General features: G+C 55.8%; 4 protein-coding genes across 7 annotated transcripts in view; 1 reads left to right on the plus strand and 3 right to left on the minus strand.

The window, feature by feature from the left end:
* Positions 1-6,656, minus strand: part of LOC112481573 (glycine-rich cell wall structural protein-like) — an 8,867-nt gene extending 2,211 nt beyond the window's left edge. The window contains exons 1-22 of the mRNA XM_025048405.1: positions 6,590-6,656; positions 5,305-5,334; positions 4,757-4,798; positions 4,535-4,564; positions 4,399-4,431; positions 4,251-4,310; positions 3,924-3,956; positions 3,761-3,814; positions 3,591-3,623; positions 3,407-3,466; positions 3,255-3,287; positions 2,959-2,991; positions 2,832-2,864; positions 2,492-2,524; positions 1,511-1,543; positions 1,368-1,421; positions 1,224-1,253; positions 641-670; positions 530-562; positions 396-431; positions 178-207; positions 63-95 (exon numbers count right to left, since the gene is read on the minus strand). Of these exons, the coding sequence (XP_024904173.1) occupies positions 63-95; positions 178-207; positions 396-431; positions 530-562; positions 641-670; positions 1,224-1,253; positions 1,368-1,421; positions 1,511-1,543; positions 2,492-2,524; positions 2,832-2,864; positions 2,959-2,991; positions 3,255-3,287; positions 3,407-3,466; positions 3,591-3,623; positions 3,761-3,814; positions 3,924-3,956; positions 4,251-4,310; positions 4,399-4,431; positions 4,535-4,564; positions 4,757-4,798; positions 5,305-5,334; positions 6,590-6,656 (853 nt within the window). The remainder of the gene's footprint in view (positions 1-62; positions 96-177; positions 208-395; positions 432-529; positions 563-640; positions 671-1,223; positions 1,254-1,367; positions 1,422-1,510; positions 1,544-2,491; positions 2,525-2,831; positions 2,865-2,958; positions 2,992-3,254; positions 3,288-3,406; positions 3,467-3,590; positions 3,624-3,760; positions 3,815-3,923; positions 3,957-4,250; positions 4,311-4,398; positions 4,432-4,534; positions 4,565-4,756; positions 4,799-5,304; positions 5,335-6,589) is intronic.
* Positions 6,657-11,993: 5,337 nt separating this feature from the next.
* On the plus strand, positions 11,994-20,832 carry PKMYT1 (protein kinase, membrane associated tyrosine/threonine 1). Of its 3 annotated transcripts, none has more exons than XM_025048398.1 (8): positions 11,994-12,203; positions 16,522-17,031; positions 17,829-18,322; positions 18,959-19,065; positions 19,201-19,373; positions 19,433-19,614; positions 20,435-20,512; positions 20,593-20,832. In XM_025048398.1, exons 2-8 carry the CDS (start codon positions 16,681-16,683, stop codon positions 20,702-20,704), a joined length of 1,497 nt encoding a protein of 498 aa, XP_024904166.1. In that variant the 5' UTR covers positions 11,994-12,203; positions 16,522-16,680; the 3' UTR covers positions 20,705-20,832. The 3 variants fall into 3 exon arrangements, with proteins under 3 accessions (XP_024904166.1, XP_006913976.1, XP_024904167.1); XM_006913914.3 differs by having other exon boundaries at positions 19,457-19,614; XM_025048399.1 differs by having other exon boundaries at positions 16,525-17,031.
* Positions 20,833-20,845: 13 nt separating this feature from the next.
* PAQR4 (progestin and adipoQ receptor family member 4) lies at positions 20,846-24,345 on the minus strand. 2 transcript variants are annotated; one of them, XM_006913913.3, is made up of 3 exons: positions 23,852-24,345; positions 22,291-22,512; positions 20,846-22,136 (listed from the first exon to the last, which is right to left on the minus strand). In XM_006913913.3, the coding sequence occupies exons 1-3, from the start codon at positions 24,015-24,017 to the stop codon at positions 21,703-21,705; spliced, it is 822 nt and encodes a 273-aa protein (XP_006913975.1). In that variant the 5' UTR covers positions 24,018-24,345; the 3' UTR covers positions 20,846-21,702. The 2 variants fall into 2 exon arrangements, with proteins under 2 accessions (XP_006913975.1, XP_024904168.1); XM_025048400.1 differs by having other exon boundaries at positions 22,291-22,587; positions 23,852-23,988.
* Positions 24,346-25,421: 1,076 nt separating this feature from the next.
* The window catches only part of KREMEN2 (kringle containing transmembrane protein 2), a 3,987-nt gene continuing 2,894 nt past the window's right edge, over positions 25,422-26,514 (minus strand). Inside the window, 5 exon segments of the mRNA XM_006913915.3 lie at positions 25,422-25,847; positions 26,093-26,171; positions 26,255-26,380; positions 26,446-26,511; position 26,514. The exon segment at position 26,514 is cut by the window's right edge and continues 236 nt beyond it. Coding sequence (XP_006913977.2) covers positions 25,637-25,847; positions 26,093-26,171; positions 26,255-26,380; positions 26,446-26,511; position 26,514 — 483 coding nt within the window. The 3' untranslated portion in view covers positions 25,422-25,636.

Below are 26,514 nucleotides of genomic sequence, written 5' to 3' on the forward strand. Positions count from 1 at the left end.
TGAGTAGGAAACTCTGGCTTCAGGGGGTATAAGGATAGAGACAAGATCGCAGCAGGACTCACCTGGCTTCTGGGGCTTCATGCCCCCACCAAGGCCTGGAGGAGATTTGGGAACAGGTGAGGAACTCGGGAACCCCCTTCCAGAGCCTCCCCATGCCCCTCCCTGCTCTGCTCCTACCTGCTCCATATCCATTCTGGGTTGCTGGGCCTGGGGGGAGAGGGATAGTAAGCTGGAGGGATTGGTGGTCTCGCTGAGGCAGAGGTTAAGGTTCCCTGTCTCGGACCAAGCCAGAAATCTAGAATCCTAGAGGCTTTCTCCCGGCTCCCCTTCAATTATTCACCAATCCTGCCCCTCCAAGGCCTGGGAGGGAGGGAGGAGAGGACACCCAGTCTCACCTGGCTGGGCTCCCAGCCCATTGCCATTCCTGAATCCTGCAGAGGAGGGACAGATCAAGGTGGAGGTATGAATGACAGGAGGGGGGCTCAGGATTTTGGGTAGGTGGAGAGACAAAGGCAAGCATGAGGCTCACCTGGCTTCTGGGGTTCCACACTCGCTCCAAAGCCTGGTGGAGAGTCAGAGAACAGGTAAGGGAACTGGGCTCCATTCCTGCACCTCCCCAGAACCTGGGCTGTGCCCTTACCTGGTCCATAGCCATTCTGAGCTGCAGGGCCTGGTGGAAGGAGAGAAGAGCTGTGGATACTGACCTCTCTCTGAAGCTCCACCCAAAGCCTGTTCCTTTTAGCTCTAAACCCACACCCACCCCTACCCCACCCCACCCCACCTAGCTGGGTCCTATACCTACCCCAAGGGTCCAGGCTCCCTCCAGAGCCTGAGCACCATACCTAGCTGCCTGGGTCCCACCTAGTTGGGTGTCACTGTCAGCAGCCATGTCAACCAGCCAGGAAGGTGGACTCCTTGATGCCCCCTTTCCCTCACCAGCTACATGCTATTAGCATTAGCACCCCCTGACCCCAACCTTGCGGCTTTCCAGCTATTTCCAAATCCTGTGCCCTTCCTGGTCCTCATTTTTCAGTGGGCCACGCCCTCTAGTGGACAGCCTGGTCGTGTGTTGCATTCACGCTTCCGTACTGTTTGCCTCTGCCTGCCCACATGCCACAGGCTCTGGAAGAGCCTGTCTCTAGCACCTGGCTGGCCCCTAGATATTTGTTGAATGGGTGTTTCTTTTGGGACACCAAGTAGGAGAAGCAGAGGGGAGGTCTCACCTGGCTTCTGAGGTTTTAGTCCTCCGAGACCTGGGGAAGAAAAGGCAGCTGTCCGTGAGTCTGTGAGGCCACCTGGCTCTTCCTCAGGTCCACATAGAAACTATCCCTCAGTGACCCCCACGCTCCTGAGCTCTAGGGCCTCACCTGGCTGGGGTCCTGCTCCTGGGAAGGCCCCAGTTCCTGGCCCATTCCCGAATCCTGGGAGACAGGGCAGGAGGGAGTAAGGAAAGATTAGGGACTTGGAGGGAACAGACAGATAAGAAGATACTGGACAGAGCGGAGCTCACCTGGCTTCTGGGGTTTTCCGCCCCCTCCATAGCCTGGGGGAGAGATGAGCAGGTGAGGGACCTAAAAACCCCTTTCTCTGGGCCTGCCCCAGAAAATCAGCTGCAGGCTCCCAGTTTCTACCCTCATACTCCAGCCGTCCCCTCTCTACCTGGTCCAAAGCCATTCTGTGCTGCAAGACCTGTTGTGGGGGTGACACAAGGAAGCTGGGTGGTGCTAAAGTGGAAATGGCCCCCAGGCTCTCCCACCCTGCTCCACATATCCCTGCCCTCCCTTCACATATCCCTCCATTCAACCTGGTTAGATTCCAAGGTAGGGAGGTGACTGTGGGGACCTGTGACAGGAAAGGGGCTGGAAAGACTGAGGTGGTGAGGGACAGCAGCCCCAGACCCCTCCCCACAGTTGCCCTATTTCTGGCCCATGAGACTTCCAAGTAGTCTAAATCCCACCGCTTCTTCCTGCCCCCACAATGGCCACCAGTGAGTCCAGCCCTGGAAACATCAGCTTCCGGAAGACGGGGTTTTTCATTCTCTGCTTAAAACCCCAAGGGCGTGTCCCCAAACCTCCAGCCCCCTACCTGGCTCCCCCTACCTGGCTCGCGAACCCTGACCACAGTTCTCGATGGCACTGGGCTTGTGTGCTTCTGGGCTTCTGGGCTGAGCCCAGTGAGTAGTTGGCCAGGTCAAGGTTGACTAGCATTGTGTCTACAGTGCCCAGCTGAGGCCTGGCTTAGGGCAGGTGAAATGAATGAGCCCCTCAGAGCCCCTCTGCTAGGAACCAGGGTTTGGGGGTTGCCTGGGACCCTGGCCTCTTTCTATGAGACTCCTTCCCCAGCTGGGCCCCCAGGTCATTGCCAATGTCACGTGCTGGAGAGGAACGACAGAGTGAGGAGTGGGTTTGGGAGAACTTGGTGGAGAACAAAATAGGGATGGGTGGGGATTGAGTCAAGATGGGGAGGCAGGAGGGCAGCGTCTCTGGCTCACCTGGTTTCTGTGGTTTCACGCCACCTCCCAAGCCTGGGGAAAGACCAATTGCCACTGAGCCAGGTACAGACCCCACCCCACCCCTATTCTGCCCATATAAATCAATTTTCTGCTCTTCTGATCCCCTTGCTCCTACCCCTCCCTCCTTCCTTGAACCCCAGTTTTGCCCGGGTGTCCTCACCTGGCTGGGCTCCAATTTTGGGGAAGACCCTGGCTCCCATCCCATTCCCGTTGCCAAATCCTGGCGGTCAGAGCGAGAAGGAGTAAGGGCAAGCTAAGTAGCAGGGTACGGACAGGAATGGATAGAACAGGACAGGGACATAGGGATAGGTTGACTCACCTGGCTTTTGAGGTTTCACACCCCCTCCAATTCCTGAGAAAAAGACAGGGACCAGGTGAAGGAGCCTGGATCTCCCTTGAACCACCACACCCAAGCATATGCCTCCAGTTCTCATCCCCCTCCCTACCTGGTCCCTGGCCACCATTCTGAGCCACAAGGCCTGTGGAGAGAGGTAGGGCAGAGGCTGGAGCTGAGTCACTGTGGGCTCCAACCTCCTGTGCTGTTCTCACCTCAGGACCTCTGTGCGCCCCTCCACCCCCACCCCGCCCCAAACAGTTCTCAGGGGCATGAGAAGGGCCTGGAAGTCTGGAAGATCCTCCCCAAGACCACGGCTTTAACCATAGGAGTGGCCGAAGCAGCCCAATGAAGGGAGCAGTCCCTGGGAGAGTAACACAGTGCAAGAAGGTGAGGCTCTCCCCTCACCTGGCTTCTGAAGTTTCATTCTCCCTCCAAGGCCTAGGGAGAGAGAGAGAGGTTGACACTGACCCCAAACAGCCATCCCCCTCAATTCAGTCCTGATCTGACCCCCATCCCTTGCCCACCCTTCCCTGCAGCCCCTGCCCAGCCACCCTCACCTGGTAGGGCTCCTGCCCCTGGAAAAGTACTGACTCCTAAACCATTTCTGCTCCCAAATCCTGAGGACACAGAGGTGGGGGTGGGGGGCTGTAAGCCCTGAAGTGGGCAGGTTTCAGGCACATAGAGGGGCTGGGATGGAAGTGGGCAGGGAACGTGCTGGGATGGGATGGGCTCTTCACTCACCCAGCTTTGGAAGTTTCATTCCCGCTCCTAGACCTGGGGAGAGTCAGAGAGGCTAAGCCCCCTACTTCCCCCAAGAACTCAGCTCTCTCCCCTATCGGCTCCCTGATCCCAGCTCTGTCCCCAACCTTCTCTCTCCCTGAACCTCAGGGTGGTACTCCAGGTGTCCTCACCGGGCTGGGCTCCAAGCCCGGGGAAAGCACTGGCTCCCAGAGCATTTCCATATCCTAGGGAGACAGAGCCAGAGGGAAGAATAAGGAAGAAGAGGGGGCTTCAAATGGAGCCAGCCAGATGGTGAGGTGGACAGAGGGGCCAGCATAGAGAGCTGGTTCTCACCTGGCTTCCTGGATTTCACACCCCTTCCAAAGCCTGGGGAGAGAGATGTAGTAGATAAGGTAACCCCAGGGACTCAGCCTCTTCCTGGGGCTCCATAGCCATGTTTAACTGAGGGGTGAGGCAAGGGGCATTTGAGGTCCCAGCTGAGATGGGAGATGAAGCAGGGGTACTCTGTTCTCCCATGTCCAAACTAGACATTAGGTCCTTCCCTCTGCCTCCAATGAGTCACCAGTCCTGCCCTGGACAAGTCTAGGAGAAGCCCCTCCCAACAATGCTGACCCAGCCCTATCCCCCCACGTCATAGCCGTCTTTCTTCCCCCACCTCACCTGGATGGGCTGCTGCACCTGGGAAGGCCCCTGCTCGGAGCCCGTTCCCATTCCCAAACCCTGGGGAGACAGGGCAGGAAGGGGTCAAGGAGGAAGTAATTGAGACCAGGGCATAGAGATGGCAGGAGAAGGCAGGGTGGGGGCTCACCTGGCTTATGGGGTTTCACACCCCCTCCAATGCCTGAGAAGGAGATGAGGGTCAAGTGAGAATCTCAGGAGGCCCCATTTCAGGGATGCCCCTAGAACCCTAGCTCCAGTACCCCCCATCTTCAAGGCTACTCTACCTGTTCCATAGCCATTCTGAGTTGGAGAGCCTGTGGGGAGAGGGAGGGATGAACTAGTGAGGTTGGTGGGTGTGCAGAACCCTTGGACCCAGCTAGAAATAGCAAACCTGAAGGCTCTCAATCTGCCCCCTCTCACCCCACCCCCAATCATATACTAATCTTGCCCTTCCCCTCTGAGGCCTGGGAGGGAGGCAGAGAGAAGACCAACCCAGACCCCAGTACTCTCGCCTGGCTGGGCTCCCAGGCCATTCCTGTTCCCAAATCCTGGGGAACAGATAGAGGTGAGGGGTATGAGAGTAAGATGGGGAGGGAGGGAGAGAGAGAGAGAGAGAGAAGAGAGAGAGAGAGAGAGAGAGAGAGAGAGAGAGAAGGAGGGAGAGAGAAGGGGACAGTGCTGGGGCTAGGCAGGGCTCACCTGGCTTCAGGGACTCAGGATGCCCCCTCCCTAAGCCCGCTCCTAGCTGGCCGAGGGGACATTCAGTGAGCCAGGCTTGCCCACCTTGTAGCTGGGCTTAGTGGAATAACATGAAGAACAATTAGGGACAGTAAAGAGTTGGGGGATGCCCAGGGCAGGGTACACAGGTGAGATGACACCAAAACAATCTTGATGTATTTCTGGAGGTGAGAAGAAGTATGTGCAGGAGGGAAAAGAGGCCTGCTGGAAGGGGTCAAAGATGGGCTTCTCTGCCTGGGGGGTGTCAGCGCTGTTCCCACGTGTTTCTGAGATGGCTGCCCCACCCACCCACAAATCCCATTTGCCCAGCCCTTACCTGCTCCCAGGCCACTGGGGGGCCTGTAGCCTGGGGGACAAAATGAGATGTTGAGTGGGGGGGGGCAGGAGGGACTAGGAACTAGGGTGCCCTACCCTCATTTAGAGGACACAGAGCTGCCCCCACCCTGCCAGCTTTACCTAATCTGTAACCATTTGGGCTCCCTATGCCTGTGGGGTCAGGGAGAAGAGGAGTGACTTAGGAAGGAGCAAAGAGGGCCAACTATGGATGCCCCACCACCACTCTGCAGAGTAAGAGTGCGCTTCCCTCTCTGGAGCTCAGTTTCCACTCTGGTCACAGGAGCGGTGAGAACAGAACCAGGTGAGCAGACTGGTGGTAGGGGTTCCAGACGGGGTTGTCTGGTCTGTGCCCCTATGGGCAAGTCTCTCACCCCCTCTCCTCAGGGGTATGTGCATCTCTCCCCTCCATTCTTACTTTGGAGGGTTTTTGGACCCTTCCCTTCCTGGAAATCTCATCCTCCTTACTCCCCTCAATCATTTTCTCCAGCAGCTTAGATCGGGTCTCAGGAAAGAGCCCCTTCTCCCACTCTTAGGACCCCACAGGTCGCTGGAGTGAAGATACGTCTGTGACACTCAGTCTCCTCCCTGCCTTCCCCTACTCCAGCCTCCTCTTTTCCCCTCCTGTCCCACACCCAAACCTTTGACCCTCTTGCTTCCAGGGATGTCCTTCCCCTTGCTTGTCACAATCCAAACCCCCCACTGAAGATCCAGTTCCAGGTCCTTCCTCAGGCCCTGATATTCTCATGTTCAGAGTTGAGATTCTGCCCCATCTTATTCTGTTCTAAGGGTGTGGGTCTGTGCTCCCCACACTTAAGCTGACCATGGATAAGAATGCCTGCCAGGAAGACAGGGAGGGACCCTGTGCTCCTCTGGGCCCCACATCTGGATTCCAGAGCTGGGGAACATTTGGGGCTCTCCCCAGAGAGCTCCCAGACTCCTGGGTGGAGAGACCAGGTCCTCTTCCTGGACCTTATACCAGGAGGGTCCACTCACCTTTCCCTAGGCCAGGAGACGACGGAGGCAGCCCTGGGGAGCAGGGCGGTATTGACACAGGTGGGGACCCCAGAGACAGAAAGGGGCAGGACCCAGGCATCTATCCCTAGCCTCCCAAAACCCTACCCAGCCAAGACTTCACATAACCAATCCTCCACATATCCAATCCTCCCTCTCCCCAGAGCCCCGGCCTCTGACCCAATGCTCTACCTAAACCCCCAGCCCCAACCCCAGCTGCCTAGACCCTGCTGCTGCCCATCTCCCGCCCTCACCGCCTTGCAGGCTTTCAGAAGTCAGGCAGAGCAGGAAAAGGGCCGTGGGGAAGAACCAGGCACCCATGATGCCTGGCAGTGTGGGAAGGCACACAGCATTAGAGCCTTTAAACACTCCTGCTGGGTGGGGGCCCTTACCAGCTGTGAGTGGCAGAGGTTCTGCTGGCAGACCCAGGGGGCCAGCCCCTACCTCCCTCTGCAGCAGGAGTCCACCCTCTCATCCATCATGGGTGCTGACAGCTGGGATAGGCCTCTGTCTTGCCCCCAGGCTTCTCCACCCCATCAGGGATAGGAGCCCTGGCACTAGGGGAAGGCAGGCATGGAGGGGGGAGGGCACCCAGGCCCAGAAATGTGGGCATGGCTGGTAGGGGAGGCGCAGAATGAGTTACTGTGTTACATGGAGAGAGAGAGAGAGCAGGAGGCAGAGACCACAGTGTTACAAAGGCCTGCAGTGAGGTATCACTGTAGTACATTGTATCTGACAGGTAGACTTGCCCACAAGAAGAGAGGCTATTATCCCACCTAACCCTTACGACCACAAGTACACCACCAGGAGATGGCCCTTCGTCCCCATCTAAGGCTGGGCTTGCAAGAGTGGGCCTGAAGCCTCCCTTCTGTGAGGGATAGTGACCACAGAGACGGGTCATCTCATGCTCAAATTGCCTAAGGATCCTCGTTGTTTCTTGAAGGTTTAGCCAGGGCCCACCTGCTGCAGGGCCCACCAGCTTCACCCCTATTTCTACTGAACTTCAGCAGCACTCACTCTAATTTTGGGAGACAGATTCTCAGGGGGCCACTGCTCAGGGTGTGGTGGAGGCAGGATTGCAAGAAGGGTACCTGGGAGGCTAGTAACTGCTCTCCATTCATAGTGGGCGGGGCGATGGAGCCAGACCAGGCACAGGGGGCTTGGTGGGGAGCCAAATATGGGAAGACAAAAGAGGCAGGCCTGGGAAATGCCAGGAGTTGGGGGTCTGGATATCAGCCCGCACCTCCTCCAGCGAGTCTGTGGACCCCACCGGGCTGGCTTGAAACAGCAGTGATTCAGGCCTCCTGAGTCTTAGTCCAAAAGCCCCACGCCCTGTCTTTTTGCTGGCCTTCCCCCTGCCCTGCCAGGCCCTCCTGGCATCTGCAGCTAAGGAGTCCAGCCTGCCAAACCAGGCAGCCTGGCAGGGCGGGGGCCTAGAGAGGGGCTACAGTAAGAAATGGGCAGCAGGGGGTGGTGTTGCTTTTTGTCTAAGGCCTCTGAGCTCACAACACCAATGGGGGTGGGTCTAGTCAACAGTGAACTTCAGGGCTTTTCCCAGGTACCCCTCACCTGTAGTCCTCTCAGCACTGAGCTGTGCCTGTGCCTCCCCGCCGCACCTACCCCTGAGCTGCAACCCTGCTGTGTTCTCTCTCGGCACATGAGGGCCCACACCCAGCGATCATGCTCACCTGAGCACACAACACACACACCACGGCGCCCACCTCCCCCTACAGACCCACCTTTGCATAAGGCTCCTGCTTGGTCCCCTCAATCTAGTGCTCCGGCACAGCACCCCACATGCCTACTTCCTGCCCTAACCAACAGAGAGCCGTGACCTAGAGTCCTGGAGGCTGGACTTTCCACTGGCTGCTGGGAGTGGCTCAGAGGGTGGCCCCTGGCTCCAACCACCCATGAGAGCCCCAAACAGCTGGGACAATCTACTTAAGCTCCCTGGGGAAGGTTTTTCTGCCAGGCCACCTGCTCCTCCTCATGGCAGCAGGCACTGGCTCCCCGGTCTCCTCATGGAGGGCAGCTGAGTGGCCTCATGGTTAGCAGGCTAGGTGCTGGATTCAAGTACCTGCTCTATCTAGCTGGGGAGCTTGAGCAGGAATCTTACCTCCCCAAGTCTATTTTCTCTCCTCTAAAATGATGAATAGTGCCACCATGTAAGAGCTATTGGGGAAGCTACTTCACACCCTGTTTTACAGATGGGGAAGCAGAGGCAGAGAAGAGAAGGGAGCTGGCCCAAACTGAACACCTCCTAAGCAGTGGGGCTGGGGTTTGAAGCAAAGTCTGCGGGGCTCCTGAGTCCACAGTCTTCTACTCTCTGATACTCCACACATTTCTGGGCAGCAACAGGCCCCGTTCCCCCAGACACTGCATTGTTCTCTTTGCCTTCCCCACACCAGTCTGGCCCCACGGTGTCTGCTTCAGACCTGGAAAAGCTGAGGGCCCCCTACACAGACTCAGACACACAGACACTCGGCTTACTCCTCAGGATGCCAGGAAAGCTTGACGCAGGAGGAGATAGGCAGGGAGACCAAGAGGGGCCATGCAGGAGGTACAGGCCGGGTGCCTGCTTGGCCACTGCCAGAGCGAATGCCAGTACCACCACCAATGCCAGGCTGCCTGGGTACTGGCATGATGGACCTGTGAAAAATGCCTGCCAGCCAGGCAGCCAGCCAGTCAGCCAGGGGCCTCGGGCCAGCTTGATGCTGCTCAGAACCAAGACCAGGGCCAGGCCCAGTTGGGCACCCAGAGCCCTTGCATTGCTGCCACCCCAACCTCCAGCACAGTCAGTCACCTCAGCTCACCCCAGCACCACCAAGGCAAGTTGGGCCTGAGAGCACATGGACCACTCGGGGGATGAGAGAACCCTTGATGGAGCCTGGGCCGGGGCTACCCTCTGCTCCCAGGCATGAGGGGACATGACCCAGACTCTAGCTAGAGGAACAACTTTGAGGGCCAGAGCTAGAAGCCAAGGGCATGGTGACAGCTGGGGTGTTAAAAGCACAAGACAGAGGCCCAGGAAGCACGTTGCTTAAAATGGCACAGCCTGTGTCAACAGACTCCAAGCCAGCTGCTCAGGGTAGCAGCACCTGCCAGCGGGGAAATTAGGGGAGGACAGCTGGAGGGGCGGCCAGGCGCCTTCAGGGCAGACACCTTCTGAACCCCAAGCTATGTTAAGGGCTCCTCAGGTCACCCCCTTGTGCCTCTATCTGGCAGCTTTTCAGCCCCATTCCTGGCACAGGCACCTCTGAGACATCTTCCCAAGCACCCCTGGGGCACTTAGCACTGTGCAAACCTGACTTCTGTTAACTCCCTCTTCCCACTCACTTGTCAGTTTATTAAATCTATGCCAGCGTGAAGTATGGCATACATTCTGAAGTGTGCATAAGACAAATGTAAAATATATAAATACCTATTAAAGAAAACACCTATGCAGCTGGCCCCAAGGTCAAGAAATAGAACATGGCTAGCTCCCCCGAAGCACCAATCACAATTTCCTCTTTCCTGCTAGGGTAGCCATGTTTATGCTTGTGGCCGTCATTTCCTTGCCTTTCTTACTTCACGTTATCCTGTTTTGTAGACTCATCCTAGAGGGACTTCTTCGAGAAAGTCTGGGTGGGGCCGCGGTGCTATTGCCGCGACTGCACACACGGGGGCGTGTGCGGCTCAAGCCGGCTCTCACCTGGATGTGGGAATCCCGCGCCTGGGCTGAGGAATGGGGGCTTCCTGCTAAACCGATCCCCAGCTAAGCCCTTTGGTTGAATCCTGTCGGCCTGCGTCTCTGTCCCCGTGACGCCAGGGAGGGGGCGGGAGTCCTAGCCCCTCTCCTCCAGGTTCCTCCTTTTGGCCCAGATGGCAGCTTTGAAAACCAAGAAACAATATACAAATGAAGGGGTGTTACTGTTACTCATTAAAAAATAAATAAGCTCCTTCTGTGTGCTAGGCCCTGTACTAAGCACTTCGCATTCATTTTCTCATTTAATGCTCATGCCTCCCCCCTAGGAGGTAAGAATTATTATTATTACCCCTATTTTACAAATGTGGAGACAGTCCCAGAGACATAGAGAATTGTCCGTGATTGCACAGCTTCTGTGTGACAGAGGGGCCCTAATTCTCCATTCTATGGCCCATGCTCTTATCTGCTATCCGAACTTTGTTATATCCCTTCCGCACAGTGAAATGTCCATTGGAAACATGTTTTTTAATTAAAAAAATATGTAAAGTCACTGTGTATTAGACTTTCAAGAAGGAGCAGTTGGAAAGGGGCCTGAGTCCAGGACTCCTGGATATGAGGCTGACGTTGGGGATGACAGCTGGAGAGGAGCCTACTTACTTCCCAGGCCTCCTGGGAACAAGCATGGGGTCTTTAATAAAGACCTAGCCTGAGTCACAGGGACTGTGGCTGCCAGAGATGCTAATGCAAAGGGTGCATGGTGGTGGGGGTGGGGAAGTGTTGCTGCAGCCCTCAGAGAAGCTCTGCGTCTAATCTGGGATGCCAGGCTGGTCCATGCACTGGAGAGTGCTCCTTGAAGGACAAACACTGCAATGGGTTGGGAGTCTGCTGTCCATGACCTTTCAGAGACTTTGGGGGAGGAGTTGGTCAACAAGTAAACCAATAAATAGAGGATAGAATTTCAGATAGAGATAAGCGCAATACAAAAATGATGGGAGAAAGAATGTGATGAGATGCTGAGCAGTCTAGGAACGGTGTCTTGAAAGCAGGACTCCTCTTCACCCTGAAGGAGCAACCCCAGCTGCACTAATGTTAGAAATCAGCGCTTGCTCTGTCCCTAAGAACTTTAAGGGGATCATCTCATTTGAATTTCCAGCTCCATGAGAAAAGCTTCATTAGCTCAATTTTTACAGGAGAGGAGACTAATTCGAAGCTCAGAAAGGCCCAGGTGCATTCCCAAGGTCGTTCAGCCAGGAAGCGGCTGAGGGAAGTGTGAGCTGAAGTCAAATCCAAAGAATGGGAAGGGCTGCCTCTGAGGTGGCTGAGGCCTGGTGGCAGGGAGGATCCCGCCTGGTTGTCTGGAAGGGCTTCCTAAAAAAGGCAGCTTTTCTGGTTCCCGAAGCAGCTCGTTCCATTGGGCGCGGGTCGGAGGAAGGTCAGGCATCCCCATCGCATTCCCAGTGTGGGGCACGGCACGTGTGAGGGGGAAGCCAGCGAGCCCGGGGAACTCCGTTCTTTTGGGATCCCAGAGGCCGCTCTTTTGGGATCCCAGAGGCCGCAAGGACTTCCTTTCTTGCCTTGAGGTGACTGCCTCCTGGGGCTACACCTTTGAGGCAAAACGCAGTGAACGCTCCTTTTACAGATGCGAAAACTAAGCCAGTACGGCGAGGGCCGTGGGTGACAGGACCAGGGTTTAGAGGTCAGTGGGTGTCGGGGGAACCAGGCCGGAGGGGCCCAAAGGTCGGCTGAAACTTGACGGAGCGCCTCAAACACTCAAGGCCGCACAGCATAGCCAACATCGCCCCAGGCCGGCGCCAGGAAAAAGAGCGCCTGCGCAATGAGAGCGTACGGCCCGAGGAGACTGAGGGGCGGGGTTGGCAACGCGCACGCCAGGACGTGGCGGGCGGAGACCCAGAAGGCTGGGCACCTCTGATGGGCTGCATCCGGGAGGGGGCGGGGAATAAGGCGTTCTTGGGCGGGGCCTCGAGGCCGGTTTGGAATTTTTGGCGCGAGTTAGCTCCGCGCGCGTTCACGGGCCGTTCCCCCTGGAGAGAGTCATTTTGCCTTGGCGTAGAGAGCTGTCGACCGAAGACCCCGGCCCTCCTGACCGCCCCGAGTGCTCCCGTGGCCTCTGCCAACCCGGAATCTGGGACCTTACGGAGTTGCGCCCCGCCCACCTGCCCCAGGTGAGCCCAGCCCCAGCCCTGAGTGTTCTCAAGCCAGACCGCGCTCCCGCCCATTCTCCTCCTTCCCCGCAGCCCCTCGCCTCCTGAGACCCCCTCATCGGGTCAGCCTCATCCACTCCCCACTCCAACCTTCTCCCTCATCCGCTTTCGACAGTCCCCCACTGTTGGCCTGGGTCCCGCCTTGCCCTTCTGCTAACCCCATTTTGGGCCAGCCCTGCCCCCGGCGGCCCCGCCCACTTCCCGTTTAGCCTCTGGGAGTGACTGCCCCTGCTGTTCTCCAGTCCTTCCCCAGCTTCCCTGTCCCCTTTCATCTGGGAGCCCCTTCCCCTAGCCACTTACCCGCCTCCTGGTTACTTGTCCCTCCCCGGGAAAAGCCCCACCCACGTTCCATCTTCAGCCGCTCCCCCGTGACAGATGATCTACTCAACTCTGTTCGCCAGGGTTTTCCCATGCCCACGGAGGTGAATCAGCTGTGGGCCTGCCCGGGAGGACCTCAGTCTAGCGCAGTAGACCGTGGTCAGTAGAGGTGTCCCGCCCAGCCTCCGCTCAGGGCCAGACTGGATTCATTCACCTACTTCCTCCCCTGTTCCACCCTCAAAGCCGTTTGGCCAGGCCAGCTGTGCTAGAAAGTAAATGACATTGGGATGGTCTGAAAACCTGTTTTAAGATGCAGATGTCCTTTGACTCCAAGCCAGGACCGGGACTGGAGGCTGTACTTCTAACCAGTGCCCTGGGGTTTCTGACATCCCAGTTCTTCACTTTGAGAAACCCTGGGATGGAATTCCTGAGGTAAAAGTGGCAGAGGAAAGTTCCTCACAGTATGTGAGGTGAGGCTTCCAGACAGACCCCCGCGTGGGACCTTTCCTCAGCCCTCACTCTCTCTGGGCCAGGAGGGCACACTTCAGATGACTCCTCTCCATGTTTGTTACTCACCCCTTGTTGGGTATGGCATCTTTTGTTACACTGTGGCTTCCTCTCAAAATTAAACTGTCCTCCCTTTTGTTTTCTTGTTTTTGTTTCAATTACAACATTATGGCAACACAACATCCCTCTCTTCCCCAACACAGTCACTTATACACCTGGGACCATTGTAACTGTGTGTCCTTTTAATGACTACATAATGCTCTCTTCAGAGCATTATATATTATTTATAAGAGCATTTATTGAGGAATGTACATGCCAGACCTGTGGCTGAGCCTTCCCTGAGGTCAGTATTACAGGTCCACAAACCCCTGAGGCCAGGTATGTTTCAGAATTAAAAATGTGTCAGATTTTAGAAAGCTAATAGGGTGCTTATAACATTTATATGTAACACCACCCATGGGTCTGGGACATCATCCAGTAATCAAACACATTAATATTTTTGTCAAGAAATATATGAATATTCATACTTAGAGGAAAAAATAGGTTAGATCAGATTTTTCTAAGTAGATTTTGCATGTAGATATCCAGTTGTTCCAGCACCATTTGTTGAGATTATTCTTTCCCACTGACATGTTTTGGCACCCTTGTCATAACCAATTGACTGTAACTGTGAGGGTTTATTTCTGAATTCGCAATTCTATTCCATTGATTTATATGACTGTTCTTATGTGAGTACCACAGTTTTGATTTCTGTAGTTTTGTAGTAAGTTTTGAAATCAGAAGTGCGAGTCCTCTATTTTCATTTTGATTATTTTGACTATTCATGAACCATGAATTTCCATATGAATTATCGGATCAGCTTGTCAATTTCTGCAAAGAATCTAGCTGGGATTCTGATAGGCATTGTGCTGAATCTATAGATCAATTTGGAGAGTATTGCCATTTTATCCATATTAAATCTTTGGATCTATATGAATATGTAATGTCTTTCCATTTATTTAGGTCATCTTTAATTACTTAAAGCTGAGGGAAAAAAGGAAAGAAAGTATATACATGTAATGGTTGTCATATTGACCTTATTTACCACTTCTATTTCTTGTCGTTGGTTCTTGTGGGTTCGAGTTAACATCTGGTGTCATTTTCTGGTCCAATATAGTTTTGTTCCTGCCCACCTCCTTTGTGCTGTTATTTGCAAGTATATTACATTTCTCTATGTTATATGCCCAACAATACAATTACATACATATTGTTTTATACAATTGCTTTTTAAATCAGTTAAGAGAAGAAAAGAGAAGAGACATGTATTTATACTGTTTTTTATATCACATAATTACCTTTACTGGTGTTCTTTGTTTTTTCATGTAGGTTAGAAATGCTGTTTGGGATCATGTGCTTTCGGCCTAAAGAATTTTCTTTACTCTTCCTTGTAAATGGTCTATTAACAATGAATTCTTTCTGGCTTTATCTGGGAATGTATTTATTTTGCCTTTATTTTTGAAAGATAGTTTTATTAGATCTAAGAATCTTAGTTCACAGATAGATTTTCCCCACTCAGCACTTTGAATATGTCATCCTGTTGCCTTCTGGCCTCCACTGTTTCTGATGAGAAGTCAGCAGTTAATCTTGTGGGGAAGCTTGTAAGTAATGAGTAATTTTTCTCTTGCTACTCTCAAGATTTTCTTTTTGCTTTTGGTTTTCAGGACTTTTAATGTAATGTGTCCATGTGTGGATCTCTGCATTTATCCTACCTGAAGTTCATTGAGCTTCTTGGCTATGTTAATGTTCTTCTAAATGACATTTGGAAATGATATTTTTTTCCTGGTCCTCTTCTCCCCTTCTGGTGCACTCATTATGCTTATCTATGTTGGTTGGACTTAATGGTATCCTACATTTCTTCTTTTTTCTCTCTGTTCAGATTGCATGATCTAATCGATCTATCTTCAACTTATTTCTTCTGCCAGTTCAAATCTACTGTTGAACCTCTCTAGTGAATTTTTTTTTCATTTCAGTTATTGCACTTTTCAACTCCATAATTTCCATTTGGTTCTTTTAATAATTTCTATCTCATTATTGATATTCCTTATTTGGTGAGATGTCATCATGCTTCCTTTACTTTAAGTGTGGTTTTCTTTAGTTTTTTTGGACATTTTGCAGCTACTTTGAGGTCTCTGTCTGTCAAGTCTGACATCTGGTTCCTCTACAGCCAGTTTCTGCTCCCTGATTTTTGTCTCTGTGTTTGGGTCACACTTTCCCATGGCTTTGCATATCTCGTAATTTTTTTGTTCAAAACTGGACATTTTAGATAATATGTTTTAGCAGCTGTGGATACTGGTTCCTCACCTCCTTCTGGGGCTTGTGATTGTTGTTCACCTGTCTATTTGTTTAAATTGTCTATTTGTTTATTGACTCGCTGGATCACTGTAGTAACATCTCTTTCTGCAGTATGAAGCTTCTGACATTGCTCCTCCAAGGGCCTAGCCCAGGGCAATGCACAGTCACCCTGGAATACCAGTGGTTTTAGGGGAGGCTCTCTTTGACTCTCCTTTCCCTGATCATATCCACCTGTTACGCTTCCCCGGTTGCTGGCTGTCTGCTCTATTGTTTTTGCCCTGAGGCATTAATTGCTCCATAAACTGATCTAATTAGATTTGGGCCCTTTAAAAGGTAGCTTTTGAGTTCAGTGTTTGAGGTTTGTTCTGAACCCAGGAAGGCTCTTCTTAGCTATCGCTTGCCTTGGTACTTTCTGGTAAACTATCTGACCCATGGTTTAGCTTATTGTGCTCACGGAGGCAGAAGCCTCCTCCTATTTGCTTAGCACCCAAACCTCCACTGATTTTGAGAGCACCTTTGAACTTGAACTTCCCATAGGGGCAAGGACAGTGGTACCCTGAGTGACACTGCTGCTTTTAGGGTGGCTTCAGCATCTTGCCTCTCTCAATGTGGAACTTCCTTAGGAATGAGTTGGGGCTTGAGTGATTGGGCTGCAGTGTTCTCAGTCTACTGGACCTAAGGCAGAGCTTCTGCCCTATTAGGGGCTAGTGGAAGGAGGGAGCTTGGCCTCTCTGCTATACGCAGCTGGAATTTAGCCTCTGCAACATGGAACTGGAAGTAGAACATGAGTTTTAGATCACAAATATGAAAAAGCAAGAAAAACTTTCGGAATTAGACTTTTTTTTTTTTACTTTGGAATTGGAGATAAAGGAGTATGTGAATGTGTATCCCATACGGTCTTGGAAGAGGCTGCACATTTTGAAGTCAAATAGCAATTGTGACGAGGCAGGGATGTACATGCAGATGGTCTGGCTCCAGAACCTACCTTGGCTTAACCTCTGCTAGACTGTGGGAGCTCCAGAACATGGCCCTATGATTTTTAGTTTATGTTTCTATGACCTCCAGGTCTGTGTGTGCAGACTGTGTGCAACCATGTACATATTTGCCCTTTGCCTTTTCCCAGCAGGTGCTCGTGTCTCCAGGGCTTCCATGTTTAAAGCAGAACATGTGTGTGGAGTAGACGTGGCTTTCTACCACAGCCTCTCTGGGGCCTCAGGACAAGGCGCTGTCTGAGTGGACACACTGTTCTGTACTCTACATCTCAAGGCCTCCTGTGCTGGCCATGCCTGTGCCCACAGAGGGCACCCCGCCACCCCTGAGTGGCACCCCCATCCCAGTCCCAGCCTACTTCCGCCATGCAGAACCTGGCTTCTCCCTCAAGAGGCCCAGGGGGCTCAGTCGGAGCCTCCCACCCCGGCCCCCTGCCAAGGGCAGCATCCCTGTTAGCCGCCTCTTCCCTCCTCGGACCCCAGGCTGGCACCAGCCCCAGCCTCGGAGGGTATCGTTCTGTGGTAAAGCCTCTGAGACCCTGCGGAGCCCCAGTTATGACCCAAACCGGCCAGAGTCCTTCTTCCAGCAGAGTTTCCAGAGGCTTGGCCGTCTGGGCCATGGCTCTTATGGAGAAGTCTTTAAGGTGAGTGGAGTGACGACTCTCTGGGCATGTCTAGGGGTACCCTTTTGCCTTCCTTCCCTTGCCTGGATGTGATAGTGTCCTGGGCAGCCTGTTCCCTTTCTCTCCTGACAGCCCACCTCCTGGGCTGCCAGGCTCCCCTCCTCAGTGCTTGGTTTGGCTGCTTTCTCATAATTCCCCACACAGACCCTTCCAAGGGCCCTCTTAGTACACACTCTCCACTTGTCCAGAGCCTGGCATTCATGGCGGTGGCTCCCGGCTGCCATTTCCTGCCCTGGAGCCAGCTGTGCTGGGGTTCTTGGAGAGCTCTGCCTGATCCCCGGAGCCAGGCCCCCAAATGCAGTGCACATCCTGCCCTCTGCCACCCCCCAGGCTTCAGGCACTTAGGCTATACCCTCCATATCACATTTTTTTTCTTAAAATATATTTTCCAATAATTTATATTTCCTTTAAAATGGTAGTTTTCCTTATACAAGTACTACATGAAGAAATTTTTGTTGTTAAAAAGTACAAACAACATAGGCCTCTCGATCAGCTCTCTTTTTCAGAGAAAACCATTGGGCTTCTCAGGCAGGCATTCTTCCTTTCAGAACTTTCTTTATATACCTCTAGAGCTGACCATATAAAGACAAACCCGTTTATATCCTACATAGTGGATCACACTGCCTGTATTGTTCTGTAGCCAGCTTTCTTCTCTTTGCAATAGTCTGAGAGACCCTCTGGGTTAGTACTTAAAGGCCTGCCCTGCTAAGTGGTTGTGCCACCTCCCACCCCGCCTGTGAGCACCACCTCCCTTTCAGGTGCGCTCCAAGGAAGATGGCCGGCTCTATGCAGTAAAGCGTTCCATGTCACCATTCCGGGGCCCCAAGGACCGGGCCCGAAAGCTGGCCGAGGTTGGTGGCCATGAGAAGGTGGGGCAGCACCCGCACTGCGTGCGGCTGGAGCGAGCCTGGGAGGAGGGTGGCATCCTATACTTGCAGACGGAGCTGTGCGGGCCTAGCTTGCAGCAACACTGTGAGACCTGGGGCACCAGCCTGCCTGAGGCCCAGGTCTGGGGCTACCTGCGGGACGCCCTGCTTGCTCTGGCCCACTTGCACAGCCAAGGCCTGGTCCACCTTGACATCAAGCCTGCCAACATCTTTTTGGGGCCCCGGGGCCGCTGCAAGCTGGGTGACTTTGGGCTGCTGGTGGAGCTGGGTGCGTCCGGAGCCAATGAGGCCCAGGAGGGAGACCCCCGCTACATGGCCCCTGAGCTGCTGCAGGGCTCCTACGGGACAGCGGCTGACGTGTTCAGGTGAGGGCTGGGCCGTGGGAGACCTTTCCTGGGTGGAGTGTGGTCAGCAGAGGGAAGGAAATGCCATTCTAGCCCAAAGTCAGAAAGACTTGGCCTTGGGCTGGAAATGCTGCCCTGAGGGTATGGAGGCCTCACCCTCGAGCTGAGGGGGTTCTGTCAGGCTGTGTAAGTAGGAACCCTCTGGAGGAGCTCCACTGGAGTCACTCATCTTACCACTTCTCCAGAGGCACTACTATTACGACATTTACAGGGGAATGGACATAGCAGGGTTAAGGGACTGGACCAGGTAATGGGTTCCATGGCCCATGACAGCAATCACTGCTCTGCCTCTAACAGTCTATCCAGCCAGATCCGTAGGACCATGATAGTAACACTAGCAACAATAGTAACCATGCTGCCTATCTGGTAGGGGCGCCAAGAGGACTCACCAGTGTCCTGTGGGCTGTACTGGGTACTATGTCCATCCTTTATGATATGGTTTCATCATTGGCTCTGTTGGGGACTTCTCAGGGCCTCCAGTCCCTTTTCTACCTCCCTGGCTCATGGTGGAAGACAGCTGCTCTCTTCTCAGAGGCAGCCTGGGGCTCTGTGACCTAAGGCCAACCCTGCCTCTCTCTGTCCCTCACCTACCCCTAGTCTGGGTCTCACCATCCTGGAAGTGGCATGCAACATGGAGCTACCCCATGGTGGGGAGGGCTGGCAGCAGCTGCGCCAGGGCTACCTGCCCCCTGAGTTCACTGCTGGTGAGTGGAGGGCAAAGATGGAAGGGGACATGGTACCACAGGGAGGGCAGACTTGTGTGGAAGGGAATGTCTGGCAATGTAGACTGCTGGGCTCAGGGTCCAGTCACCCCTGACATGGTCCTGTCCTGTGGACAGGCTTGTCTTCTGAGCTGCGGTCTGTCCTCATCATGATGCTGGAGCCTGACCCCAAGCTGCGGGCCACAGCCCAGGCCCTGCTGGCCCTGCCTATGCTCAGGCAGCCGCGGCCCTGGAGTGTCTTGTGGTACATGGCTGCTGAAGCCCTGAGTCGAGGGTGGGCCCTGTGGCAGGTAAGCCTGGCGAGGGTGAGACTATTCCACTCTGCTCCCTGGACCTGGGGTCTGCCTAGCCTTCCTTGATCCCATCCCCACAGGCCCTGCTTGCCCTGCTATGCTGGCTCTGGCATGGGCTGGTTCATCCTGCCAGTTGGCTGCAGTCCCCGGGCCCGCCGGCCACCCCACCTGGCTCACCGCCCTGCAGCCTCCTCCTGGACAGCAGCCACTCCAGCAACTGGGATGATGACAGCATAGGGTGAGTGAGAGCTCAGGATGGAGGGGTGGTAGGGAGAGATGGGCTGTCAGTGTGACCAAACCTCACACCCAGGTCCCATGGGGATTAGTGGTAAACTGGGACCGCTCCTACAAACCTGGCCTCTATTATGCCCATGGAACAGGGCAACAAGGCTGGCGGGGTGCAGCCTTAGTTGGAATGCAGCTGTTTCTTCTAAGCTCATTGTGTGGAATGGCCACTGTGCAGAGCATAGCACAACTGGCAACTTCACACTTAGAGCACTGCCACATTAGGGAGCAGTGTAAGGACCATGGCCCCTACTGCGAAAGATAGGCAAAGCAGCCCCTACCCTAGTTGAGGCTACCAAGTGCCCCTGCCTTGAGAGAAATTCCTTAGTCTCAGGTGCCTGGTGGCCAAGTGAGAGCTGTAATTAAGAAAATGCTGCAAAGGAAGGGGGTAGGGGGCACACAGTTCTTGGGAGGATCAAAGCATTAACTCCTTCCTTAGAAAAATGTCACCCTTTCACCATAGGGACACTTTATAGCAGACATGAAGTGCCAGATAAGCCTCATTTACCACAGGTTCACTTCAAAGCCAGCTCAGTTGAAGCCTGTCTTCTGAAAAGGGACAGTTAGTTGCCTTTGAGTGTGGTCAGGTGGTTTTAAAAGTTGTGGAAGCGCTTCTTTCAAAGGGTACCATACTGTCATTGTCTTGGACTGTGGCTCCTGCTTGTTTCTAGCAGGAGCCTACACAGGGATAGGGTTGGTCTTGCTGCTCCCAAGGCCTCCCCTGTGTCCTACCCACCCCTTAACTGCTTGCTTGTCTCCCCCACCCCCTGCAGGCCCTCGCTCTCTCCAGAGGCCATCCTGGCCAGGGCTGCCAGGAGCACCTCCACCCCACGGAGCAGGCACACACTGAAGTGAGTAGGCTCAGGGTTGCGGGGTGGGAGGGGCAGCTTTCGGATCTTGAATGTCATTTCTCTCTCTTCCTTTTCCCCAGGGATGCCCTTGACCTAAGTGACATTGACTCTGAGCCTCCTCAGGGCTCCTTCCCCTCCTTTGAGCCTCGGAACCTTCTCAGCTTGTTTGAGGACTCGCTGGGTCCAACCTGAGCCCCTGCTCAGCCTTGGTGCTTTTAACCTTTTAGCCTATCCCCATATCCTCCTGGAAGCTGGGGTCCCTCTGGGGTCCAGTGGTCCCTTCTACCTGGCCATGTCTAATAAAAGATGTCTGAATCTTGGGAGCACCCAAGCTTGTTTGCATGGCAACATAGTGCTTCCTGTCCCGTTTATTGATGTCGCCTAGGGTCTGAGGGCCCCAGGATGAGCCAAGGCTGAGCCCCGCTGCAGGGCCCAGAGCACCAGGCTAGCAAACTGGAGTTGGGGGCCCCATGCTGTGTGGAACAGATTTCCTGAGCAGGCACATCCCTGGTGGGTAGGTTGAGCTGTCAGAGCATGGCACTCAAGGTGGAGGGTGGGCCTCCAGCCCAATGGGGCCTGAATCCAGGGCCACTCGGCTCTTTACATCTCTATGCCAGTTGCCTGGAAAACAGCAGTAGCCCTCTTGCCCCCTGGAGAGAGGGGCTAGTCCTGCTGCTCAAGCCCCTCACTTCGCAGTCTGGACAGAAGGCAGAAGGGGTGGGCAAGCCTCAGGCTTTTGGAAGTGCTGGCATGCAGGGCCGAAAGATGGAAGTCAGGAATCGTGGGCTGGTGGCTGATCTAGGTACCCACAAGGTACCTTACTTGAAGGTCTGAGAATGGACAGGGTGGAGTGATTGTTCTAGGCTAGTAGGATTCCAGCTGTCAGCAAGACTTGACCCCAGAGTCCCTCTGGCCCAACCCTCACAAGTCACAGAGGTTAAACTTCCTCAGTTTCTTTTTGGCTTGTACAGGAAGACATTGCCCTGGAAGAAGGCAAGGTGGGAAGCCTGGAGCCTCCGAGGCTTGGGTAGAAGAGGCTCATCCATAGGGAAGAATGGGTGAACAGATGAGAGCTCCCAACTGGAAACATCCAGGGAGCCAGCCCTTTGCAGACCAGCATAAGGAGGGAACTCTGGTGTTGTTGGCCCTAGAAGACCGTGGGCAGGCTGGCATGGTGGGCAGGCAGTGGTTCAGTCTGGGGGGCAGGCATGGTGGGCAGCCCAGAGCAGATCAGGCACAACGCCGGCGTGCAGCTGCAGGATGGATCCCACACTGAGCAGGTGCATAATCTGGTGTGAGTTGCCCCAGTAGTCGAAGCGACCCGGTCCCCAGCGCTCTGGCAGGCGGGCCACGTTCACTAGCCCCCCAAGCAGTGCCAGCGCATCCATGCGCAGGTAGCAGGGCAGGGAACCTGGAGCTCCAGAGCCCAGCCCCACTCCTCGGGCCCCAAACACCAGGAGACGAGCACCAGCCTGCCAACCGAAAGCACGAAGCCGGGCACTGGTGGAGGGGGCAGTAAGGGCCCTCCAGCCAGCCACACCCGACAGCATGGTGTAGCCCACCAGGGCAGCCGGGCGCAACCAGGGCCTGCAGGCCAGGGTGCAATGGATGATGGGCAGGGCTCCTGCACAGAGAAGAGAGGCAGGAGAGAGCACATCAGTCTGGGGGGTCTGCCTGCCCTTTCTACCCAGGGCTCATGTGAGCATGCCCTGCCTCCCCCTCCCCAGTTGCCCCCCAGCTCCCATCCTTCAAGCCTCCCTCCCCGTTCTTTGGCTCACCGAGGGTGTTGACGAGGCAGACCCCACACATGTCCAGGGCAAGGAGCCGGGTGTACACAGGGCTGCCCCCTTGGTGGCACATGAAGAGGTGGTAGAGCACGGAGCCTGCAGGTGGTGCCAGGCAGGCCACACAGTGTGTGCCCCCCAGCCAGCCATCCTTGCCCAGCTGACCCCAGGGCATGGTCATCGGCAGCAGCACCAGGAAGCCCAGCAGGGCCAGCCCTGGGGGAAGGAGACAGTTACGCATCACACAGCTTTAGCGCAGAGGACAGGTCATATTCTCAGAGAGTCCATAGTCTAGAGACAACATGAGAGGGATGAGAGCAAGATCATGACAATGCTGATAGCCAGCTATCACCAGACCTGGAACAGAGTCAGGCCTTGGGCTTTCAGGAACTTGACTTACTCAGCAGACCTCACAGTAGTTCTGGAAGCAGAAACCATTATCCCCACTTTGCAGGTGAGGAAACAACTTACCCCCAGGTGACTCCAGCAAGAGAGAGCTGGGGCAGTCTTAACTCCCAAGCTGCTCCCACCCCTGCAGCCATATCACCTCCCCTTGAAAGCTGGGGCCCCAACCTGGAACTTGGCCTCCCTGTACTAGCAGAAACCAGAAGTAGGCGTGACCTCAAGCTAAGTTCTGAACAGGACATGTGGGCAATGATACCAGATCCCAGGGCCACTTAGCTTGCTCATCCCAACCCCATGTCCTCTCTTCTCCTAAGTGACCAGACAAATGAAGGCTTTGGGCCTTTTTGTCTTCCATAAAGGGGAAGGGGGCTGAAAGGAGCTATTTTATCTGCTCCCCAGGCAACTCCTGGGTAAGCTCCATTCCTCCAAGCCGGGGCGTCCTACCCTCCCCGCTGGCACTTTGGCACTACCCTCACGGGGTTAAAGGTGGGCACAGCAGGTTGGGGCCTCTGGCTGCCCACTCTCAGTAGGGTCTGGCCAGGCCATAGTTCCCCAGTGGGGCAGGTACCAAGGCTAGGCCCAGCCGGCTCAGGGCCCCTCTTGCCGGCCAGGGCAGGCCAAGGACAGACAAGGCTGTGTCAGCAGAGCTAGACCGGGCCGCGGAGGAGGGGCCCGGCGCCTGCGGCGGGGGGGAAGGAAGGAGTCGCCACCAGGCGGAGCCCCAAGACTGGGCTGCCCGGGACGGGGGCGGCAGGGCAGCCGTGAGGGGAGGGGTCGGGTTCTGGCTTCTCCTCCTGGGTCCCTTCCTGCCCAGGTAAACACTCATCTCTAGGACGGGTGCTGGCAGGGGAGGGTGCGCGGGGCACCAGGATTACGAAGAGGTTGGACACCAGGCTTCTCTCTGGGGCTCAGAGGGATTAAGCAGACTCGGTCCTCCACTCTGCTTCCCTCGCTTGCCCCAGGGGCCCCGCCAGGGGAGCGGAAGCGGGCAGCACCGTCTGGGACAATGGCAGCTTTGTCACCGCGGCTCCTGGCCGTGCCAGGGCTCAGGCAACCCAGGACTTGGGCGCTGAGGCATTCCTCGGCCTTTGGGCCCCTGGCCCAGAGAGGGTAGGGCTTCTGCGGGTGTGGGATGCGGGGTGCGGCTCACCGTGCGTATAGATGTTTCCTAGCTCGTTATGCAGGTAGAAGAGGCTGCGCAGGCAGCCGGAGCCGCTGCTGGCTGGCCGGTAGCCGGTCAGCACGAACTTGTTGAACTGCAGGTGCGGTGGCGAGCTGGCCCAGTCCAACAGGCGCGGCCCGGCCAGGAACGCCATGACCCGACCTGGCGCGGGCGACCCGCGCCCTCCTCTTGCCAGGGGCCTGGTCCTCAGTGGGGCTGCAGCTGTGGTAGGCTCATCTCGGTGTCCGCCCACCTTCCAGTGCACGGTCCGCGCACGCGCCGGCCGTGGGGTCCCGGCTTGCGACCCACTCGCGCTGCGCACGCGCGAGCGTAGCGCCCCCGCGCTGGGGTGGAAGCTGAAGATGCGCTGGGCGCCGGAGCGCAGTGCGGCCCGCTTGGGCAGGCGCGCCGCAGGGACAGCTTGTGGCGGCTGCAGCGGCCAGTCGTCTCTCTGCAATCCTGAGGACGGGTGCGGCCGGACGCGGGAGGGGACGCCAGGCTCCGCCCCAGCCGGCCGCCCCCGCCATCCCGCCAGCGTTTCGCGCGCTGGGCTCCTGACGCAGTCTCTGCGAGGGCCAATGGGCGCGGCTGACAAGGAGGCCGCGCCCCGAGGCAGCCCAGGACTTCACCCTCTTAGCATAATATATGCAGTCCCAGCCTCGTCTGCATGGGGTGGCTGTTGACTTGGGACTCGACGTTCTGGTTCCCCCGTGGCTCTATCGGAGTGACCACGGCGCCTTGCGTCCCCCTGCAGTGCGTACCCGGGCTCTCTGAGCGACCCCAGGTCAACGCACCCTTGGGCACCCACCGTCCCCGACACAGCCCCACTACCCAGCCCTACTCCTCAGCCCAGGCTCTGTCCAAGGTACTGCCAGCCCGGAACATTCGGACGGGGTCAGGTCTGGAGCCAGGGCGCCCCGGCTCCAGGGGTGATCTCTCCACCCGCCCGGCTTCCCCAGAGCTCAACATGGAGCGCTAAGATGCCCAGGTTTCTACGGGTGTGCGTGACGCGCCTGGCGCTCTCGGGCAAGGCCCTACCCTTCAGGTCAGGCTTTGAACTTGAGCTCCAACAAAGTCTCTCTGTTATCGCCCATAAGGTACACCTACGGCCCCGCCAGGACAAGCAGGAAACCGAGGGGAAGAGAGAGGGCAGGGGAGAAAGATCGGTCCCCGCCTGGGTTCGTACTAAGGCGGGCCCAGGAAGGCATTCCTTTTGCTTAACACCACTCACAGCCGGCCTCCTCCTCCTCCCCTTCTCCAGGACCCGCCCACCCATCCTTTCGGCATTTCAGGCGGCTCTTTGTGTGGAACACCCTTAATTTGCATGGACACACCCAACCCTTCGCTCCAGTGTCTTCACATAATTTCCCACCACGTAAGAATTTACAGAACCCAGTACCAAAATAGGTCTTTTATTCAAAGTCTATGGCTGGTCTTTTGACCACTTTCGTTGATCTCTCACATTGCGCTTAGGGCGCAGTTCAGGACCATCCAAAGAGGGGCTCCAAGACCCCTGAAATCAGATCCTAGAATCAAGGTCTATGAGGAGGGGAGCTGATTCCTTTTGCCCTTTGGTCTCGACCATCTAGACACCTAGAGTCAGGCCAAGTTCCCAATAATAGCACCAGATGCTTCCTGTCCAATGTCTGGCATCTGAGATGACCAGAGGGCAAGCTGCCCTTTAAAAAGTGGAAGGCGAAGGTAGAGTGCGGCATAACGTCTCAGGTGTCCATTCCACTGTTAGAGGGTCCAATAGCCCCTTGGGGTCCCTAGTCAAAGAGCAGAGATGAGAGAACGCAGGGAACTCTGGCTGGAGGTACTCAGGGGGTGATAATTCGAAGCTAGACCCTCAGTCTGGGGGTCTCCCGGGGGGCAGGGCAGGGCCATCCCTCGAGGCCGGTGGTACCACACCGCCCAGCTTCTCCCGGAGCCCCGGGAATGCCCCAACGCCGGCGGACCTTTTCCCGGAGCCAGCAGACAGCTCCTAGAGAGAGAGTAGACGTCAGCCGAACCCCCAAACAATCCCATGTCCAGCATCCTGTTTCGCCTGCGATCCCATGCACGATTCCCTGTGTAGACCCAAGGCCTTATCGTTCAAAAATCCATGAATTCCTCCCAGCTCCGTTTCCCTCCTGGGCCTCATGTTCCCACCAGGGCCCCCGCGCCCCGGGGCACCAAGACATCAGGCGTCGGCTGGGTCACCCTCAGGCCCTGTCCCAGCGCCCGCACCGTCGGCGCAGCAGGCGCAGCAGCGACAGCAGCAGCAGCAGCAGCACTGAGACAGCCGTCACCATGGAAAAGACCCGAGCTGCGGGCACACGGGTGCGGTGAGTACAGGGCTCCGAAGGGGCTGCTCCCCAAATTCCCTCTCCTCTTAAGCGCCCGCCTCACCCCCCATCGCAGCCTCTGGAGCCCCAGGCCCGGGGCTGCAGCTCACGTTGGTACCATCCGGGAGCGCTGCAGGGGTCTGGGCCGAGCCTTTGGGGGGAGCCCTGTCCTCAGCGGCGTTCTGCAGCCCTGTGGAGAGGGGTATGAGGCAGGTGGCGGGGGAGCAGGTCCGGGGGGACTGGGCGGGGCCTCACCGCGGTAGGTGAGCGCGAAGCCCTGCGCGTGGCCGCGCGCGTCGCTGCGGAAGGTCAGTAGCAGCGCGG

This window comes from Pteropus alecto, unplaced genomic scaffold, assembly GCF_000325575.1.
Source record: "Pteropus alecto unplaced genomic scaffold, ASM32557v1 scaffold44, whole genome shotgun sequence".
NCBI classification, from domain to species: domain Eukaryota; kingdom Metazoa; phylum Chordata; class Mammalia; order Chiroptera; family Pteropodidae; genus Pteropus; species Pteropus alecto.

Coding starts and splice junctions, on each gene's coding strand:
- PKMYT1 (XM_025048398.1), top strand. CDS start 16,681: ATGCCTGTGCCCACAGAGGGCACCCCGCCACCCCTGAGTGGCACCCCC. Junction 18,323..18,958: donor ACAGCGGCTGACGTGTTCAG/GTGAGGGCTGGG, acceptor ACCTACCCCTAG/TCTGGGTCTCACCATCCTGG. Junction 19,615..20,434: donor TGGGATGATGACAGCATAGG/GTGAGTGAGAGC, acceptor CACCCCCTGCAG/GCCCTCGCTCTCTCCAGAGG.
- PAQR4 (XM_006913913.3), bottom strand. CDS start 24,017: ATGGCGTTCCTGGCCGGGCCGCGCCTGTTGGACTGGGCCAGCTCGCCA. Junction 22,513..23,851: donor AGGAAACATCTATACGCACG/GTGAGCCGCACC, acceptor TCCTTCCCCCAG/GGCTGGCCCTGCTGGGCTTC. Junction 22,137..22,290: donor CTGCCTCGTCAACACCCTCG/GTGAGCCAAAGA, acceptor TTCTCTGTGCAG/GAGCCCTGCCCATCATCCAT.